The 18,889-nt window shown below is 59.1% G+C and overlaps 2 protein-coding genes across 13 annotated transcripts in view; one reads left to right on the plus strand and one right to left on the minus strand.

The window, feature by feature from the left end:
• Positions 1 to 12,525, plus strand: part of LOC101944347 (glycerol-3-phosphate acyltransferase 2, mitochondrial) — a 124,689-nt gene extending 112,164 nt beyond the window's left edge. For 8 of the 10 annotated variants that reach the window (XM_042859289.2, XM_065584389.1, XM_065584385.1 and 5 more), the window contains 11 exons: positions 36 to 121; positions 965 to 1,083; positions 6,937 to 7,007; positions 7,469 to 7,730; positions 8,109 to 8,257; positions 8,505 to 8,582; positions 9,110 to 9,241; positions 10,645 to 10,765; positions 11,353 to 11,418; positions 11,901 to 11,956; positions 12,201 to 12,525. In XM_042859289.2, the coding sequence (XP_042715223.2) occupies positions 36 to 121; positions 965 to 1,083; positions 6,937 to 7,007; positions 7,469 to 7,730; positions 8,109 to 8,257; positions 8,505 to 8,582; positions 9,110 to 9,241; positions 10,645 to 10,765; positions 11,353 to 11,418; positions 11,901 to 11,956; positions 12,201 to 12,317 (1,257 nt within the window). In that variant the 3' untranslated portion in view covers positions 12,318 to 12,525. Of the gene's footprint in view, positions 1 to 35; positions 122 to 964; positions 1,084 to 6,936; positions 7,008 to 7,468; positions 7,731 to 8,108; positions 8,258 to 8,504; positions 8,583 to 9,109; positions 9,242 to 10,644; positions 10,766 to 11,352; positions 11,419 to 11,900; positions 12,000 to 12,200 lie in introns of all 10 variants that reach the window. The other 2 variants (XM_065584388.1, XM_065584387.1) reach the window with 2 other exon arrangements.
• A 384-nt stretch (positions 12,526 to 12,909) lies between these two features.
• Positions 12,910 to 18,889, minus strand: LOC101952548 (fumarylacetoacetate hydrolase domain-containing protein 2). Of its 3 annotated transcripts, none has more exons than XR_010598594.1 (8): positions 18,733 to 18,889; positions 17,658 to 17,944; positions 16,366 to 16,582; positions 15,743 to 15,802; positions 15,052 to 15,386; positions 14,418 to 14,526; positions 13,986 to 14,073; positions 12,910 to 13,119 (listed from the first exon to the last, which is right to left on the minus strand). XR_010598594.1 is itself a non-coding variant. In XM_005286499.4 (8 exons), the coding sequence occupies exons 1-8, from the start codon at positions 18,823 to 18,825 to the stop codon at positions 13,057 to 13,059; spliced, it is 1,080 nt and encodes a 359-aa protein (XP_005286556.3). In that variant the 5' UTR covers positions 18,826 to 18,889; the 3' UTR covers positions 12,910 to 13,056. The 3 variants fall into 3 exon arrangements, 2 of the variants coding, with proteins under 2 accessions (XP_005286556.3, XP_065440462.1); XM_005286499.4 differs by having other exon boundaries at positions 15,224 to 15,386; XM_065584390.1 differs by having other exon boundaries at positions 15,224 to 15,386; positions 18,737 to 18,868.

Raw genomic sequence — 18,889 nt, forward strand, 5'->3', positions numbered from 1 at the left:
GTAGCAATTGGCCGGGTTGTGTTCCTTGATTCCAGGAGTACACCGCAAACAGCCTCTTCAGACAGAGCTGCTCGCGGAAGTCCCTGGAGGAGCTGCTTCTGCCCGTCATCCTCGGCAAAAGGTAGCCCCCAACCCAGATCCTGAGGGGGGCGGGGGCAAGGAGAGCTGGGGCCATTGGTCAGAGAAGACCGCAAGGAAGGGGCTGCAGAAAGACCCTCCGGGTGCACCGGGCGTGTCATGAACCCCAGCTAGATTCACAGCCGGTGTATCCGGCACTGCTCCAGCTCCCACTAACAAAGCCCTGCAGGCACCCCTGCTCTGAGCTAGGCCTGGGTGTCCGCTCTACTGCTGAGCGGTGTCCCTTGTCCTCTGGGGTAACTGACCCCTGCCGTCAGTTTCAGTAGGAGCTCAGCTTGGGCCCGGATGCCCCAAAAGCAAGGGCTTTGGTGACGGAACAGAGAGCCTTTCACTGCTGTGTTGCTGGCCTCACTCCGGCTGGCTGGGAAATGGGTTTGTTGGGTTTCAGGCCGGTCATGGCAAAACCCGCCCTTCACCAGGGGGGCCATGGGCTGGATGGGCTGTGGGTGCTGAGCTCCCCTCTGCCCCCTAGAGGTGGATCTGAGAGACTAAACCTTAAGCATCAGGGGCTAAGCCAGACTCTGCATGCTCAGGTTTAGAGGACCTGCCTCTGAAGACTGGCCACTGCCAGGGGCAGGAGCCGGGCCTTGGTCCAGACTGGCAGTTCTCTTCCTAGCTCGGGTTTGAGCCATGGTAGCGCACCTGGGGGAAGCGTGCACTGCCGCCGCCTGGGCTCTGTGTGTCGTGTAGCTAGAAGAATTGAACCTCTAAGGGCTTCCACCGGCCCTGGGTTTGCTGCCCGGGCGATTGCGTCTCTCCTATGTCAGCCGGCGCCTGTTGCTGTTAACAGCTGCCCAGTCTCACCCGTGTCGTCCTCTTTCCGCAGCCCCGACCTGCTGGACTGGGAGAAGTCAGAGGAGTGGTACCCGGGCCTCGGAGCTGCCGCGGAGCTGAAGGCAGACGAGCGAATGCTGGTGGGCAGACTTGGCCTGCACTCCCTGAGCGGTAGGCGCTAACTCTGTGCTGATCTCCCGAGCGGCCAGATTTGGGGAAGGAGGAATGGGAGTGGGGATCCCCCTTTCCCTCCGTTCTCTGCCTCTTTCCACCAAGCTGTTGAGCTAAATAACGGAACGTGTCCTGCGTGAGCTGGGAGCCGACGGGTCTGCTCAGCACGGTTCTCCGGCAGAAAAGAGGCTGGAGCAGGACTCTTTTAACCCATATGTTGGGTCAGCAGCTGGTTGTGTAGACGGTCTGCATGTCGGGGTCTGTCTCAGCGGAGCAGGGTGAGTGGAGGAAGGGGGCTCATTTGGAGCAGGCGTGTGTACGAGAACAGCCACGGGCTGGCGTGCTCCAGGGGCAAATGGAGACTAGCCATGGGCACAGGCTGGGGTGGGCCTTGCCCTCAGCAGCAGGAGGTCTGTGTCCCGGGCCCTGTACTTGCTGGGGGAGGAATAGGAGGGGCCAAGGAGACACCCTGAGGGGATACTTAACTCCACACTCCCCATGCAGGCGTCAGCAATGAGCAGGGCCCCTGTGCTCCAGCCACCCTGGATGGGACCAAGGCCTCTGAGGGAGACCCAGGTACCTAGAGAGACGGTCCTGGAGCCTTCCGGCTGCATTGCCCATGCTGGAGGGGGCCTGTGGTGGTGTGGCCAGGAACTCGGTGGGGTTCAGTGGAACCCCTCTGCAGGACAGGTGGGATTTGTAAGCTCCATGCAGGGCCAGACTCCTCTTGGTTGGACTGCAGTTAATCTAGAGTCACTGTGGATTTACACCAGTTGGAGGTCAAAATCTGGCCCACAGATCCTTCCAGGGCAGCCGTTAACGTAATTAGGAGAGAGGCAGAGCCGGGCTCCCGGCTCCTCCCCTTCCTCCATCGTTCTGCTGTTGCGAGGCCTTGGTTGCTGCAGCCGTTGCCGGGGCGGGTGGGATCTGTACCTGGCGTGGCTGTTCAGAGAGGAGAACCGCACGGATCTGAGTCGCAGACTTCAGGAGGAGCCGCCCGGCTAGGGGGATTCCGCTGCCGCCTGCAACAGCTCAGTGACAGGACGAGTGCAGTGGCCTCCCCACGAATGCAGCCACAGTTCTGGCCTAGATTGTGTGAGCTCCTTGGGGCGGAGTCCTTCCTTGCACAACGTCTGTACAGCACAGCGGGGCCCTGATCCCAGACTGGGGCCTCTCGGGGCGACAGCAATGTCAATAACACGGAACGTCCCAGGGCTGGAGCGCTGAGAACGTCGGATCCTTGCCAGCCCATTATCCAGCGGGCGGGTGCCCAGAGGATTTCAGAGCCAGCTGATCCCTTATGATCTGCATCCCCCCACATCTTTCCTATCCCCGGACTTGGGCTCCATCATTTCCTTCCATGTCTAGGCTCCGTGGTGAGATTCTCCAGCAGCCGGGTCTGAAAGCAGATCCCTTTCCTGTGGAAGGAGGAGAGGCGTGACAGGCTGTGGGAGCGCTCTGTGGCAGGGCTGGCCAGGCAGCTTCCTTGCTGGGGCCGGGGGTGTGTGTGTGTGTGTGACCCCGAATCAGAAGCACAGGGGCCTTCTCAGAGCATTTCCCTGGGTGACTGGCCTTGTCTTATCAGGCCGGCCTGCCGCTGGGTGACCGTGGGTGAGTCACTGCACCTCTTCGAGAGCGACTGATGGAAAACGCTAGGTAAGGACTAGGTATCCAATCACCTGGACGGGCAGGCACTCAGGACTCCTTGATCTGGCTGCACGCTCTAGATCTCTTGGATCACTCTGAGAACTTCCTCTGCCCTAGTACCTGCTATGACCTGGGCGGCTTTCAGAGCTCGACCGCACGGCTCATCTCTTGTGATGGTTGGAGATTTGGCTGCCGCTAGGCAAACTCGAGGGGAAGAATTTCCCCTGCGCTGAGACTGGGAGTGAGGGTGGGTTGAGTTAGTGCATATGAATTAAAACGAGCTTTTCCTGCCCAGCACAAAGCCCGTGAGAAGGGAAGGGTCGTCGTCCCCCTGCCGAGTTTCCAGGTCTGTTTTTCAGACCTGCTGAGCTACTGTCTAGTCTGAGAATCAAGTGACAAGTGGCAGAGAGGGGATTTGAACCCAGATCTCCTGGCACCCGTTCCAGACCCTTCACCGCAAGACCATCCTTTTTCTCACCCACCGAGTATTAACTTAATTCCCTGCGTTCAGCTAGAGAGAGCAGAAGCCGAAAAGTTCCTCCGAGGGAGGCTGGGGAAAACAATAGGCTTGTTAAATTGCCATCCCGGTCGCCTGGTTACAGAAAGGCTGTGTTTCACGTGTCGCGCTTGTGGTTCAGGTTATCCTTCTCTCCCGTGGTGGATGTGACTTTCCAATTATCCGTCATTTGAGTCCAACGCTCCGCACGTGCTAATGCACCGGCTGCGTGACTGCTCGCGGAGAGCGGCCAACTCCGCTGGAAGCGAGAGCCCAAACCACAAAGCGGCCGCTGCAAAGCAGAGCCACGCTTCGATCAATTTCTTCCGCTGTGCGGAGAGGTGCCCACAGCGAATCAGTCCCTTGTAGGGCTCAGTTCTGGCAAGTTAGCTCTGGTCTCACAGTAAATTTCCAATGGAATTCCAGTGATATTTTTCCCTTCCTTTCTTCAAACAGCTGTTCTCTCACTGTATCCGCTTCATAGCAATGAGGGAGTGCTATCACCCCCCAGTGCTGAACTCCTTGGGGAGGATAACGGCGTGATTTGCTGGTAGATCGCAATGCCACTGAGGCCAAGAGGCGAGGATTGGATACTTTCCTAGCTAATGAATAACATCCGCACGTACACGTTTCTGTAAAACCCCCATGCTACAGGGCACGAACCAGACACTTGCGGGTAGAGGTCAGGAAGAAACTTCCCCTCTGGGCAGGTTGTTCCATCAATGTCCACTAGGGGGCGCTCGTGTTCCTTTCCTCTGCAGCAGCTGGTTCTGGTTTCTCTCAGAATGGCTGGCGCCCTGCACTGATTCATTCTGGCAATTCCTAGGTTAGCTGCTGCTGCTCCCATGAGAAATTCCTTTTTTTTAACTCTGGTTGGGTGGTTCTACACTAGGAGCCACCACCTTTTTGTTCCAGATTCACCCCACCATCCCCTTCACATCTGAGTCCTCCAAAAAGTGCTCTAGCAAAACAAGCCCAAGGATGACAAGTCATCCCGTTGCTGTTGTTTCTGAGGTTAAAAAACAAATGAGAGGAAGAGAAAAGCACCTTTTCAGGCCTTTCTTCTTTATACAGCACAAAGTCCCAGATGCAATTTTTCCCCCCTTTGCAGGGGACCTTTAACGAGCACCGTGGTTCGGGCTCCGTTAGCAGCAAACATCACTTGTTGCCTAAGGGTTCTCATGCCAATCTGTGCCCCTTTGATGGCTCGGGCACGGCCAGCTGGATTGGGGCTGACAAATGACCTTACCCATGGATAGGCCTGACTTCTGAGACTTTCACCCGTGAACTTTGCCCTTTCAAGTCCCTCTTTGCAGGCAGGGATCCTCCAGCGCCGAGTTTGAATCTTTGTCTGACTCACAGCCCTAGCTGTGGGAGCCCCTCACATCTCTTGCCAGCTGCCTGTGCCGACGCGCTCTTGGCGTGAGTGCCGGAGGTTGGCAGGACAGGGCAGGGGCTGTGCTTGACGTAGCTCCTGGTGCTGCGCTGGGTGGGTTGGCGACACGGCTTTGAAGGGCTCTGAGACGCTCGCTCTTCGTTACGGCCGCTGCAGCCTTTAGATGCTGATGTTGGGGTAGTCTCCACTCTCTGCTACGTCTGCAATAAATCGGGAGCGACGACCGGATTCTGCTCCGGGCAGTCAGAGACGAGCACCCGTTCTGCTGGAAACCGGGAGTGTGAAATTACTGGCTTTACTGAGCTCCAGATCTAGCCTGTTCTTGCTTTCCTCTCTTTGGGTTACTCGCTTCCACCCCCTTCCAAGCGAGGAAGCGTAGTCCAGCGGCAAGGATGCTACGCTGGGTTCAATTCCCTGCCCCACCGCAGAATCCAGGCGTAACCTTGGACAAGTCGTCTCAACGGCGTTGAGGCCCTGAACGCCCCTTGGGCGCTCTGCGCTTGAGTTCCCCGTCCGTGCAGTGGGGGTAGCAGAGGATAAATGCACTCAAAGCTGCGAGGCACTCCCATCTCCCGGTACTGGGGGGTGCTGGGAGGACGACAACGCCATTGGACAACTTTCAGGAGGCTAGCGTTTGTTTTCCTTCCACGGCGCAGTGGTGAACAGTGCTGTGAAATGGGAAGAAGTCAGAACACTTCTTGGGCTGGCCAGGTTTCGGATTCCTCCTCCCCCAGCTGGACGCGACTGGAGGCCCTGCCCCTGGATTGCAAGCATTGCCAGCAGATCGAGGGACGTGATCGTTCCCCTCTATTCGGCACTGGTGAGGCCTCATCTGGAGTATTGTGTCCAGTTTTGGTCCCCCCATTACAGAAAGGATGTGGACAAATTGGAGAGGGTCCAGCGAAGGGCAACGAAAATGATCAGGGGGCTGGAGCACATGACTTACGAGGAGAGGCTGAGGGAACTGGGGTTATTTAGTCTGCAGAAGAGAAGAGTGAGGGGGGATTTGATAGCAGCCTTCAAGTACCTGAAGCGGGGTTCCAAAGAGGATGGATCTAGACTGTTCTCAGTGATAGCAGATGACAGAACAAGGAGCAATGGTCTCAAGTTGCAGTGGGGGAGGTTTAGGTTGAATATTAGGAAAAACTTTTTCACTAGGAGGGTGGTGAAGCACTGAAGTAGGTTACCTAGGGTGATGGAATCTCCTTCCTTAGAGGTTTTTAAGGTCAGGCTTGATAAAGCCCTGGCTGGCATGATTTAGTTGGGGTTGGTCCTGCTTTGAGCAGGGGGTTGGACTAGATGACCTCCTGAGGTCTCTCCCAACCCTTCCCGTGGGACACGTTGTGCCGAACGCTGATTGAAAAGGACAAGGAGATGGTGCTGGAGACGCTGCGTGGCCCTGTGTCTTGCATGTAGCGTGCTCTGCCTGGCCTGACGCGGTTCGTGATCCATGCTGATCCCTCTCTCGGCACTGGTCCTGGTGGGGAAGATGCGTTGCTCCATCTCTCTTGCTCCTGTTCTCTCATTCCTAATGGGTTTCTTCTGTGCTGGGCTGGGTTCTCCAGGGAAAGGGGCTTGCAGGTCAGCTTTCCTCTTGCGTCTGCATTGGTGTCCATGAATGCCACCCGCTGAGGGAAATGGGGCTTAGCTGCTCAGAACAACCCGGCGTCCTTTTCATCTGGAGATCTCCGAGCCTTGCAGAGAAGAGCCAGTGTTACCTGCGTTTCTCAGTTTGGGAAACCGAGGCACGGACTGGCCAGGCACCTTGCCTCAGGTCACTCAGAGAATCCACAATAGATCTGGGGACGCCACCCAGCCCGTCCCAGATCAGTGCTGCATCTGCTGGGCCGCTCTCTCACTTCTCCCATGGCTCTGACCAATCGCCTGGCTCTCCCCACGTGGGATTTGCGTCCCATCTAGGGATGTGGTGGCTTCTCCGGCACTCGGAGGCTGGGGTGTGTTTCTAACCGACCCGCTGTGGCTCAGCCGCAGGTGAGTGGGCCCAGGGATCCCCAGGGGAGGTTCTCTGGCCTGGGATGATCACAACTGGTCTGGCCTTAAAGTCAGTGACTTTTTAATCCATCCATCTCTGCGCCTACCGCAGCCCCGCTCAGGGTGAGGCCCATCCCACCCACATACATTTCCTGGGGTCACAGAAATGTATTACAGCAGGGCTCAATCCTGCGAGGCGGTTGCTGGGCTCACTTGGGGGCGTTTGGGCCCTGTCTAACGGACCCCCTCCCGGGGATGAAGGAGAGCGGGGAGGGGACTGTGTGCCGAGGGGATAACAGGATGCTCTTTGATCCCCTTCCAGCCGGCGTCTCCTGCTCCGCCGTCATGGCCGTGGCGATCATGTCTGCACTCTTACTGCACAAGCACCGTGAGGTAGGGGGAGGGCCCCGGGCCGGGAAGGAGGGGGAGGGGTCCTGGAGGCAAGTGTGGAAGGGAGCTGCTTGCTTTATGGGGTGGTCTGAGGGGAGGGGGAGCAGGTTGGGGATGACCTGTTGGATGGTGGTTTCAAGGACCCCCATGCTAAAGGAGAGGTGCCTTCTGAATGGCGGTTTTAAGGGACCCCCCCTTTACGGAGTTACCTGCTGAATGGAGGTTTCAGGTCTTCCCATCTCCATTGACGGGGAGGAGGGGGGATTTGTGGTTCTCCTTTTGTGGGGTGAGTCCTTCTACCAGGGGATTTTCCAGCTTGGTGCTAGTTTCAGAGCTTCCTTTCCCTGGAGGGAGTGGATTATTCGTCTCCCTTTCTCTGTTGCCTAGAGGGGGGCGTGTCTTGCTGGCTGGTGGTTTCAAGTCTCCCCCCCTTTTCTTTCTCTTCCCTCCTCCCACCCCGCCAGGGCGTCTTCCTGTCCCGGCTCATGTCCGACTTCTCCTGGCTGGTGGAGGAGACCCTGCTGCGGAACCGCGACGTGGGCTTCTCAGGGCGGCTGCGTGACCTGGTGCTCCACGCCCTCTCCCTGCTGCGGGGCTGCGTCTCCCTGCACCGCCTCTCGCATGGGGACGTCCTGGTGGCCCCCAGGGAGACAGAGGCGGCCGTGAGGGAGCTGAGCTGGCACAGCACCGCCCTGCTGCCCGTCTTCATGTGCGAGGCCGTGGGGGGTGAGTGACCTGGCCAGGAGCGAGGTTGGCAGGGAGGGGCTGCCCACAGTTCCTGCACTGTGTGTATGGGGTTGAGGGGCAGGTGACCCCGGTGGGGGGACGACTGTCCATGCCCCCCCCCGATGTGTATGGGGTTGGGGGGCAGATGATTTGGAGGGGGGGGCGGGACTGCCCAGGGACTCCCCTGTAGCATGTATGTGGGGTTGCGGGACATGTGACCTGGTAGTGGGGTTCCCCATGGCTCCCCGCACCATGTATATGGGGTTGGGGGGCAGGTGACCTGGGGGGCGGGGCTGCCCATTGACCCCCGCGCTGTGTGTGTGGGGTTGGGGGGCGGGAAGAAGACTAGGCAGTGACGATGCCCCGAGCCCCCCGCAGCCTGCGCCATCAACGCTCTGCTGGTGGAGATGCTGCCCTTCTTGAGCCCTGCCGAGCTGCCCGCGGCCGTCGTGCTGAGCCAAGAGGAGCTGCGCCGCAAGACCCTGGCGCTGCTCCAGCTGCTGCCCAGAGACATCCTCCTGCTCCAGGTAGGGCCCTGCGAGAGGCCGGGGGGGGGCGGGAGGGGGGCCTTGCTGCCACTGCCTGGAGCCTGGCTGGGTGGGGGGAGCCGCTTCTGGCTCTGCAGGGCAGCCAGGCTCCATCGCATCGCCCCTCTTGAGGGGTTTCGCCCCCCTCCCGGTGCTCTGATCCCCCACCCCCACTCTGCGTCCCGCTGGGCCCGTCGCCGGTGCTCTGCCGGGGGGACCGTGCTGACTTGTTCGTCTCCTTCCGCAGCCCTGCCAGTCGGTCTCTTGCTACAGCCAGGAGGTGCTGGACAAGCTGATCCAGTGTGGGCTGCTGGTCGCGGAGGAGGTAGGTGAAGGACGCCGGCCATAATGTCCCTGCTGGCCAGGGCCGAGTCCAGCCCCTGGTTCCGCCACCTGCCTGCCCCGAGCTCCCATGGCACGGTCGCCCGCCTGCAGGGCAATCCTCTGTTCTGGGAAAGGTGACCCCCGGGAGACCAAGTCCTTTGGTTAGCCACAGGGCCCGGTGTCCCCGATCTCTGCTGAACGACGTGCCCCGCCAACGGCCACCCAGTTCGGTCTCCCCGGCCCTGCCCGCCGAGGAGACGGCTGGTTAGCATCTGGGGAGCCATGGATTGAGAACCCACCAGTGGCTGACTCTGAGGGGAAGATGCGTCCTGGTTCCCGGGCTCTGACATGGGGATGGGGTCTGGAGCTGGCACCATCTTGGCAGGAGTGGGGAGCCCCAGGTCTCTTCTCCCCCCCGCACCCCACCCCGGCGTGTATGCCGGGTCAGCTGCGCCCAGAGGATTGCCAGCCCCCAGCCGTTCGGAGTTGCCAGCCCCGAGGGCTCAGGGCAGCCGGTTTCTCCCCTAGGCCCCCAGCGAGCGGCCGGCCTGCGACACCGCCCGGAGGCGCTTCTCGCAGAAACTGCTGTGGAAGGAGATGGAGGACTTCAGCGACAGCGACAGCGACTACGACGAGGACACTGGCAAGCGCTGCTTCAAGGTACTGCCCTGCCCCAGCTCCCCTCGCTGTGCTGGCGGGGATCAGGCTGCCTGGCGCCAGCACCTCCTCCATCAGCTTCCTCCTGGGGGAGCAGGGGGCCCTTTCTCCTGCCTTGTGCCGCACCTGAGGGGCCATCCTTCCTACCCGTCTCCAAGGAAATCGCCTGCCCAGATGGTCGTTGCATCTCGCAGCCTGCCCGGGAGGTCTCCCTACTGCAGCTGGGTAAACTGAGGCACAGCTGCGGGGAAGGGACTCTGTGAGTCGATGGTAGAGCCGGGACTAGAACCCAGAAGTTCTGAATCCCAGCCCAGCCCTCCCCTTCCGACCATTAGTCCCATTGCATCTCCCAGAGCTGGGGATAGAACCCAGGAGTCCTGACTCCCAGCTTTACCCCTCTCTGGGCTGTCAGTTCCCTGCTGCTGGGGGAACACGTTCTCCTTTTGGTCTGGCGGCACGTGGGAGGGGATCTGCCGCCCTCCCTCCCCAGCCCCATTGTAAGAGAACATCAAATTATCATATTAATTCCCGCTCCTATTGTTTCCCCCGTGATCGCACGCCGGAGCCCGGGTTCACAACCTGTCTCTTGAAAATGCCAGCTGCGTGGGCCGCTCCTCCAGACGGGAGCAAAGTTCTCTGTAATTCACCGGTGGGCGGGGGGCCTGAGAATGGGGCCCTCTGAACTCGTCTCACTTGTGCACAGGCTGCGGGAGCCTGTTGCCAAGCATCTGGCGCTGCAGCACCATCTTCTGGTCAGCCGGAGGCTCTTTCCCGTGTGTGGATCCAGCGGCTTTCCCGACACAGGGAGGTGTTACTGAAAATGCCAGGCTCGGAGCCAAGGCGAACGGGACCAGGGGCTGCCCCAGTTCAGATCCACCCGGGTGACTCCTGCCCTGGGCTCCCCCCGGAGCCCTACCTCTGCCGTCAGGGGTCAGGTGATGCGGATACCGAGAACAGAACCCCCCAAACAGACAGATGGGGTGGCCCCTGGGGCAAGATTCAGACTAGCCTGAGCTGGGCACATAAGGTAAATAGGGGGTGAGGGTCAACTCTGACCCAAAGCCCTGGGCTCCCCATAAACAGCTCTACCAATGCCCCTTAATCCTGACCTGCCGCCCCCCACTATCCCAGCTCTGGGCTCCCCCATCACTCTGCCAGTGCCCCTCAGTCCTGATCCCAGCCATGGGCTCCCCCGGAGCTCTGCCAGTGCCCCTCAATCCTGCCCCACAGTCCCCTGCTGTCCCTTCCCTGTTGTGCGTGATGTTGGCAGCTCTCCCCTTGAGAGGAAGTTGAGTCCCCCCCAAACTCATTTCACATGTGACTAGCAGAACCCCATTCCAACGTGGACCATTCAGCACCCCCCCAGGTCCAGCCAGGCTCAACCCATGCATCTCTTCTCCCCCCAGATAAGCCAGCTGGACAACTGCCCTGATTTCTTCCTCTTCCTGTGCGGTCTCCTGGGCCCCCTGCTGAAGACCTTTGAGAGAGCAGCTGCCTTCCTGGTGGAGTCTGGCTGTCCTGAGCTAGGTATGACCCCCCAGTGCATTCACCAGTGTGTGTTTAGCAAAGCCAACGGCCTGAGCTGACCCACTAGGCCTGTAAGATCCAAGGGGAATCTCGCTGCGTGGGGTCAACAAGAGCAGAGACTTGGGACCCATCCCCCTGGGAACATCCTGATGCCCAAGGGCAGTGCTGGCAGGGTGTCAGGTGCAGCTGAAGGGGGGGCTCCCCACAGAACCCCAAACAGCACTGGGCATGTGGAATGTGGTGCCTTAATGGCTGGACTCTTCTAGCCTCGGGATCTGCCACCAGGGAAACCGAGGCACAGAGCAGGGACATGCCTTGCCCTAGGTCACACAGCAGGGCTCAGGACCCACGCCCTTGCTAGGAGAACAGCCGCCACACTAAGATCCTTTGGGGCACATGCTGCTCCAGGGGGCTTCCTGGCTGTGCGCGTTGCATGGAGATGGGGGGTCTGAGCTGGTGGAGAGGGGACGCCGGTGTAAATCAGTGTAGCCCTACTGAGGTGCGAGCTGCCCCAACGTCCCCAAGCTGAGGATCAGCCCCAGAACGGTGCAAGGGCCCCTCCCACGCTCTCTGCTTGCCTCCCCCAGAGTTGGAGTACGTGGAGAAGCTGCAGCGGTTCCTGGTGAGGAAGGCGAGAGAGGACGGCTCCTTTGGTGAGTCTGGGGCAAACCTACTGAGATCCAGCCTCCCTGTGCTGCTGGGGAGATGCTTCTGCGCCCAGTGTCCAACCCCTTCCTCACCAGGGCGCACTCACCCTGCTAGGGAGCCTTCATCCCGGTGCCGGCCTCTTCCTCTGGGGTTCTGTGGCAAATCAGATCAGGAGCCAACTGAGGGTGCTTATCTGCCTGAGCAGGAAGAGCTGGGTGTTGTCTGCCCCCTGCTGGGAGCAGGGGGAACAGCACCAGGAAGTGACAGGCTTCTCTGGGCACTTGTCAAGAAATCGCTCTCCCAGCTTCTCCTGCTGCTAGGATGGAGCTGCTGGTGGGCAAACACTGAGTTGCAGGACCCAGAACAGCACTAAAGGAGGAGGAGGGGGCCCGGGCCAAACAACTGCAGGAGCTGGGTGTGGTGGGAGGGTTGCTTGGGGCTGGTACACCATGTGCTGGGCCTGATGTCCTGCCCTGTCTCATTCCAGTGTGTGCAAACAGGAGCCTGGCTCTGAGCTCCGTCCTGACCTTCAAGGAGCTGGGGGTGAGTGTGCCCCACCTCTCTGTACCCTGGTGATCCTGGGGAGGTCAGTTCAGCCCGTCACACCTGTTTAGATGGCAGATGGGCTGCTCTCTCCCTCCCCCAGGGAGACATGCGGTCCTGCCTATAACCCCCACTCAGCCTGGCCCACCACCTGGCTGGACAGGCAGCTGCCCTCTCTCCTTGTGCAGCCCCAACCCCTTCCTGGGTGGAAAGTCAGGGTTCCTCCGTCCCTCTCCTCCCCCAGGTGCTGAGGGAGCAGCCAGGCCCAGCGGGGCCCATTCTCCACCTCTCGGAAACTTTCAGCAGCAAAGGGAACCAGGAGCGACTGGAGAAGTTCATGGGGCAGTTCACCTCCAGCTAGAGCGGCTTGGCAGGGTTGAGGAACTGTCCTGCCACCTGTTTCAAAAACCCCCTTCTCCAGGATCCCCTCGAATGTCTCTGGGCTGGGGGTGGGATCTACCCACAGCAGCACGACCTCTGTTGTTTGAGTTGGAGATCAAAATAAATCTATTCTTGGTGCCGGGTCTCCAGCTGCTTTTACTGGACAGGTTCATGCCAGCGGTTCCCCCCCCCCCCTCTGAAAACCAGCCATGGTGGGCTCACTGTTGCTTCCCTCTCAATGGTACCATGCCAGCTCTCCTTTCCCTGGTGTTACTAGAGAGATCAGTGCAGCAGGGCCCACTGGACTGTCAGAATAGTCTATGCAAATACAGCCCCAGGAGGGGGGAGATTCAGTCTGGGCTTGCACTTTCCCCATCCCACTGAGCAGGGCTGGGAAGTGCATGGATTTGCCTTGCTCTGTGTCTAATCCTAGGGGAGCAGCCCTCTGTGCCCCTTACCCCTTTAACAGCAGCTTAGCACCATGATCCCCCCCCACGCTGGCTGTTTGAATGGATTTCACACCAAGTGTGCTGATGGGTCGGAGCACAGACTGCACCTTCATGCACCTCAGCTAGCAGGGCTGGCCCTTCAGTGAGAGCTTTATTGCAAAATCCACACGCCGTTGAGTGTCACGATTAGCCGAAGGCCATTAAAGTGCTGCACCTGCCAGTGCCCATGATCAGCTCCCGTGCCCTGGGGACCGCGCTGGTGGGGCATCCTCAAACGACCTTGTTTCGGAGGGCTCCCAGCTGGTCAATTTCACACTGCACCACATCTCCTCTCTACAACGCAGGGGAAGCAGAGTCACATTTCCATTAGGAGCTACACGCTGCCACAACCAGCTAAAGACTGTAGCCGCCCCTTTGCCCCCAGAATCCTTTGAACCAGCCCCTATGGCAGCACCATAGACCAGGGTAGGATGGTTGATGCCTGATCTTTGTTACCTAGTTACAAGCGACTGACCAGCGCTACAGCAGAACCCCGGGGTTAATGTTTCCCCATCTACCCCCCAGCAGATCAGACATGCTCCTAGCCTTGCAGACCAGAACACAGGGTGGGACTGACCCCCTCATGCCTAGAATAGACAAACTGCAACTGCTACACAAAATCCAGGGGGGGGGGGGGGAAGATTGTCCGTCATACTCTGAAACCCTGGGAGCTGGATGAGTCAAATATAAAATAATGGACAGAGTGACTGGAGCCTCCAGCAGCTCCTAAGCCCCCCCAGGGATGTTTTGACTGTAACTAAAGGGGCTAAAGCCTGCATTAAAAAAGCAGCCTAAGGGGGATACCCAGTCGCAGTGAGGTGCACCCCCTAGTGGCTGTAGGAGCTCAGACACTTATTCCACAGCCCTAGGAACCCGCTGGCTCAAAACAAGAGGCTGGGCTGTCTCCCTTACTGGAATCTCTGAGCCTGGTGCTGCAGTTCCAGCTGCTCAGGCAAGTCCTTGAGTCTGTGCCGAGCGCTCCGGACAGGCACCACAGTCGGCCCCTGTGGCTCCAATGGCAGGAGCGGGGTCCACATGGGACACCAGCTATCTCCTGTCACTGCCCTTCGCTGGGACCCAGCCTACCCCCTGCTGTAGGGAGTCCGGATCGCTAGTAGCAGCTTCAGCTCTCGCTGCGATTCCCCAGAACTGACTCTCACCTTCAGGAACACAGGGGGCTTCCGGAAAACTCCGGTGCCTGGGGGGGTCCCGGTGAGGAAGACATCTCCTGGGTACACCGTGATGAACCTGCCAGGAACCAGGAACAGCCCATCAGCAGGGCATCCTGGCTCAGCGCCTCCACCACAGCTGGGGATAACGCTGGGCTCCCAGCACGCACCCCATTTGGGCCACGATTGTTCAGACGTGCCCAGATACCTGCCGGGGGCTGTGACTACCCCATGCATAGATCAGCGGTAGGGATTGACCCCAGGCCCTCTGGCTCCCAAAGGGCAGCTGCTGCTAAGGACTAGGGCTAACAATGGGAGGCAGCCATGACCCTGCCGCCGGAGAGGGGCAGAAAACCACACTGGGTTACCACGGCTCCCAGGAACAGAGTCGTTTGCTGCCACCAGGGCAGGGGAGGCACCTACCGGGAGACCCACGCGACCAGTGCCTGCGTTTTGAAGATCATCTGGTTGGTGTTGCTGTCCTGGACGAGCTCCCCGTTCACTTTGCAGCGGATTCCCAGCTTGTGAGGGTCTTAGAGAGAGACAGAGCAGTCAGGTCTGCAAAATAACTGGGGAGGATGGGGCTGTTCCCTGTTATGCAGAGGAGGAGGTGGGGATCCAGGAGAGGAAACCTCAGATCACAGGAAGGATCCCAATTTGTATCAAAAGGGCTGCCGTTGCTCATCACTGCACTGCAGCCACCTCTGGGCTGGAACGCAACAGCTGTTTTGACAGCTTGCCGCAAGCCGGAGAGGGCCACAAAGCGAAGGATGCTGGTCCAGTTGTGGCAGCAGGAGGAAATGTAGGGCACAGAAGGTAATTGGAATTGGGCTTGGACACCGGGATTCCTGCTGGGAACAGCATCCTGTGCACATCAATGAGCACAGGGGTTGCCCCCTAGCGCCGTGCTCGGGGAACTGGTTCAGTAATAACTGGGGAAGGACACCACGTACTGAGCCACCCACCCCAGTTCTGGCAGCGCCCTGGGATTTAGAGGGCTCCTATGCAAATAGTGAGCAAAGCCGACCACATGTGGCCTGTGAGCTCCCTCGCATACCCAGGGCAGTACGACTGCAGCGATGGAGCAGGTGGGAGGAATCAGGGATGAAGGCAGTTCATGCATCACCCTAGGAGCCTCTGCAGCAGGAGGGCATCTGTGAGGGCAACCCAGCCTTCCCTGTGCCACCACAGCCTGGCAGGCGGGAGAGACCGAAGGGCCAGACCTCTACCTGACACACAGTCCTTGGTGACAATGGCAGGGCCCAAGGGGCAGAAGGTGTCAAAGGATTTCCCCAGGATCCACTGCTTCCCATTCCTCTTCATCTGCCAGTCCCTGGCGGTGACATCATGGGCAACCATGAATCCCACAATGTGATCCATCGCAGCTGACTCCTGGGCGGGGAGGGAAACAGGAGGGGAGTCGCCACACAGCCGAGCCACTGCTGGAGAGACTACAAACATGGGGCTGCCCAACTCCTCTGGGCATGATGGTGCAGAATTAACACATGCGCTGCCCTTGACCAAGAGGGACGCCCTCTAGTGGTGAAAAGGGAGCACGCTCAGTTCAATCACCAGCCTGACAGCTGCGCTTGCCAACCAGGGGGCCATTTAGTGCCAGCCGTGGTGGTGGCTTTTGCCGCGTGCCCTGGACTGAAGTCACCAAACAGAAGGCCCCATTCAGTCGGGGCTAGGTTTGAAGTACCAAGACCTGAAGTGGCTCCACAGTCCGTTCCCAGCTCCCTTAGTACCTTGATGTGCTTCCCTTTCTTCCCGATGACAAATGCCAGCTCCACCTCCCAGTCGACTTCCTAGAGAAGGAAACAGGCAAGTCTGATCTCTGCCCCAGTCCAGCAGGGCCCAGAGGCAATCAGGGCTAGGGTACCACGGGGAGAGGCAATTAGAGATGCCCCAGATCACTGTTCCCACAGCTGCGAAACGCCACTGGTGATAGGGCAGGTGGGCAGTACCATCTCAGTGCAGAGACACCCCCCCTTATGGCCTAGCAACATGGTAGCTCCCCTAAGCAAGCTATTTGGATGCAACTTTCAGGACTGTTGGCATCTAGGTGGCTTGTTACCCAACACAGCCAGCAGGAGGCACTTGCACAAGTAGCAGCAACCGTCCTTCCTAATTTCTTAGTGGTGGATCTTTGGATTAAACAGCTCTTGAGGCAGCTGGCAGCCAACTCAAATCTGGGCCCACGCTCTACTGACAGCAGCATTCTCCGTGGCCGGAGTGGGCACGCTCGGTTTTTGCTCCCACAGTTCTTTAGCTGGAGCCTTTAATAGACACATCCTCGGGGGCTGGCGTGCAGACGGGTCTTGGCTGAAAGGTCCCCGCAGGCACGACAGGAGAAGCAAGGGGTATTTACTTGGCTGTCGGCTGGGTGGATGATCTCGTCGTAGGGGCCGATGATGGAGCTGGGAAACTTGCTGAAGATGATGGGCTCCTCGGGGATGTTTATGTTCTGCTCCCGGCAGTGGTCTGCGTAGTTCAGCCCCACGCAGATCACCTTCCCTGGGTTGGTTATGGGGGCCAGGAGGGTCACCTGATCACGTGGCAGGATGTGCTGGCCAGACTCCTGAGCCCTAGAGACAGAGGAGGGAAGGGATAGCTGAAAGGGATGCTCTTCATTGGGGAAACCAGGGACGGTGGTGTAGTGGTCAAAGCAAGAGACTGGGAGAAGTGGATCCCCTGGGTTCTACTCCCAGTTCTGGCATGGATTTCCTATGTAGCTGCAATTCCTTGCCTCCCTGTGCCTCAGTTTCCCTCCTGTAAAATGGGGCTCACACGTACCTCTTGCATAGACACTGCCTTGAGAATCCTGCACTGAGAATGACCAGTCAGAGCATGGGGCCAGGACTAGGACAATCCCAGCTGTACACTTCCACACCTTTCCTAAACAGCTTCCAAACCCCAGGAGAACAACTGTGCCCCCTAGTGCCCATCGAAGGGCATCTCATCCCTAGCTCTAAAAGCGCTTTACGAGGAAGAGGTTCATTATTCCCTTGTTTTATAGCCGGGAAACTGAGGCATGAGGCGGGGAAATGCCATGCGCTTAGTCCATGGCAGAGCTGGGACTAGAACCAGGGCCATAGGCGTCAACTTTGTGGGTGCACCTGCAGCCCCCTTATCAGTGCCTCCCCACAGCACCTCCTGGGCATGCGGTAGGGGCAAGGGCCTGCAAAGATGCTGAGCAGAGGAGGCAGCATTACTGAGAGAATTTTAACTTCTCCATTCCCTGCTTTCTAGTCAATAAAGCCCAGACCTTCAAAGGTATTTAGGCACTTCACTTTCACTTATTGGACGGTAGGTGCCTAAATACCTTTGAGGATCTGGGCTTAACTCTGTAACTCTTAACACTGCGCAGACAGCGAGCCCCAGGCCTCATGCACCTCTCGTGCATGGCTCCACTGCCCCCTTTGGTTTTTTGTTAAAGCCCCCATTGGCTTTGACTCTCTGCATTCTGATGCCAGTCAACAGCCCGGTGGCAGGTGGGGGGAGCCCGCAAGGGTACCAAGCAGCAGGGGACCCCAAGCACCAACGCACAGGAAGGGGACAGCCCCTGGATAGGGAGCTTGTTAGCTCGAGCGTCTGCTTGGCCTTTCAGGACAGAAATGGCTTCTAGCACCCCCTGCAGGGTCGCTGGAGATCCCCACTTACCTTCTCGCTACGGCCAGTGCTGCGTCCCCTACCTCCAGGAACTCTCTCATCCTCTTGGGAAGGGAGGGGTCGAAAGCATTTAAATCAATCACGTTGCCCCCATCTTTCTCCTCCAGCCCAATCCTGGGCCCATCCGAGCCAGTTTGAAACTGGACCAGCCTCATAGCCCCAGCTAGATGGGAAACGCCCCTGGACTCTGTCCCGCCCCAGCTCGTGCAGCCGGGCAGTCTCCAGCTCAGTCTCAGACTTGCTGGAAGGGCTCTTAGGACCAGCACCGGCATCAGATCCTGCAGGAGAGAGACAAACGAGTGTGGACAGGTCATCCGCGCACTCCAGTTGGGTCTCTGCCCAGCAGGGGTAACTATTTCTTTTTTTTTTTTTTGGTCAAGGTCCAAATTCTTGGTCAAAGTATAGTAAACAGAGAAAATAAACTAATGATGATGATAATAAATAAATAAAAAGATGTTGGGGTCCATCCAAAAGCATCTGGCAGTCCAGATTTGGCTCACGGGCCACCTATTAACTACCCCAATGGAAAGTAACCAGAACCTGGACTCTCCCTCTTACCACATGGGGGAGGGAGGGTGGGTAACTGGTCACGCACAGGGCTCAAACCCTGGGACACCCAGTTGTTCACCAGGGTCACGCAGCTGCATCTGGATTCCCACAGAGCCAGAGGCTCAGTGAACCCGATAGTGTCACGGGGGTGAGGAACTGCTCTGTGAGGTGGAAAGGGGGAGCCGAGGGCGGTGGGGGGGGGCTCTGGGAGAGCGAGGGAGGTGGGGGGTCACTATGGGGGGGGGGCGAGGGAGGTGGGGGGGTCACTCTGGGGGGGGCGAGGGAGGTGGGGGGGTCACTCTGGGGGGGGGCGAGGGAGGTGGGGGGTCACTCTGGGAGGCCGGGGGGGGGCGGGCCTGGAGCCCCTGCAGGGGCTGGATCTAACCGGACGTGGCAGGGCCGGAGCGAGCGGACGCGGGGGGAGGAGCGGGGGGGGTTAACGGGCACTCGGCGGGCCCAGCAGGTTCGGGGGGGGGAGGGAAATGGAGGAAGCGCCAGGCCGCCCCGCCCCCGTTACCTGCCCAGGGCCTCTGGGGTGGCTGTTGCCCTGGCTGCACTTCCTGCGGTCGCTCGCTGATGCCGTCACAAAGCCGAGCCACGCCCCTGTCATCTGACTGTGATATCCTCACAGCCGTCGCCTGTAGGGGAGCCAATAAAAACCTAACTCTCCTCCT

The sequence above is a fragment of the Chrysemys picta genome, chromosome 2 (genome assembly GCF_011386835.1).
Source record: "Chrysemys picta bellii isolate R12L10 chromosome 2, ASM1138683v2, whole genome shotgun sequence".
NCBI lineage: Eukaryota > Metazoa > Chordata > Testudines > Emydidae > Chrysemys > Chrysemys picta.

Coding starts and splice junctions, on each gene's coding strand:
- LOC101952548 (XM_005286499.4), bottom strand. CDS start 18,825: ATGACAGGGGCGTGGCTCGGCTTTGTGACGGCATCAGCGAGCGACCGC. Junction 14,527..15,223: donor CACCAAGGACTGTGTGTCAG/GTAGAGGTCTGG, acceptor TCTCTCTCTAAG/ACCCTCACAAGCTGGGAATC. Junction 13,120..13,985: donor AGCCCCCTGTGTTCCTGAAG/GTGAGAGTCAGT, acceptor CCTGCGTTGTAG/AGAGGAGATGTGGTGCAGTG.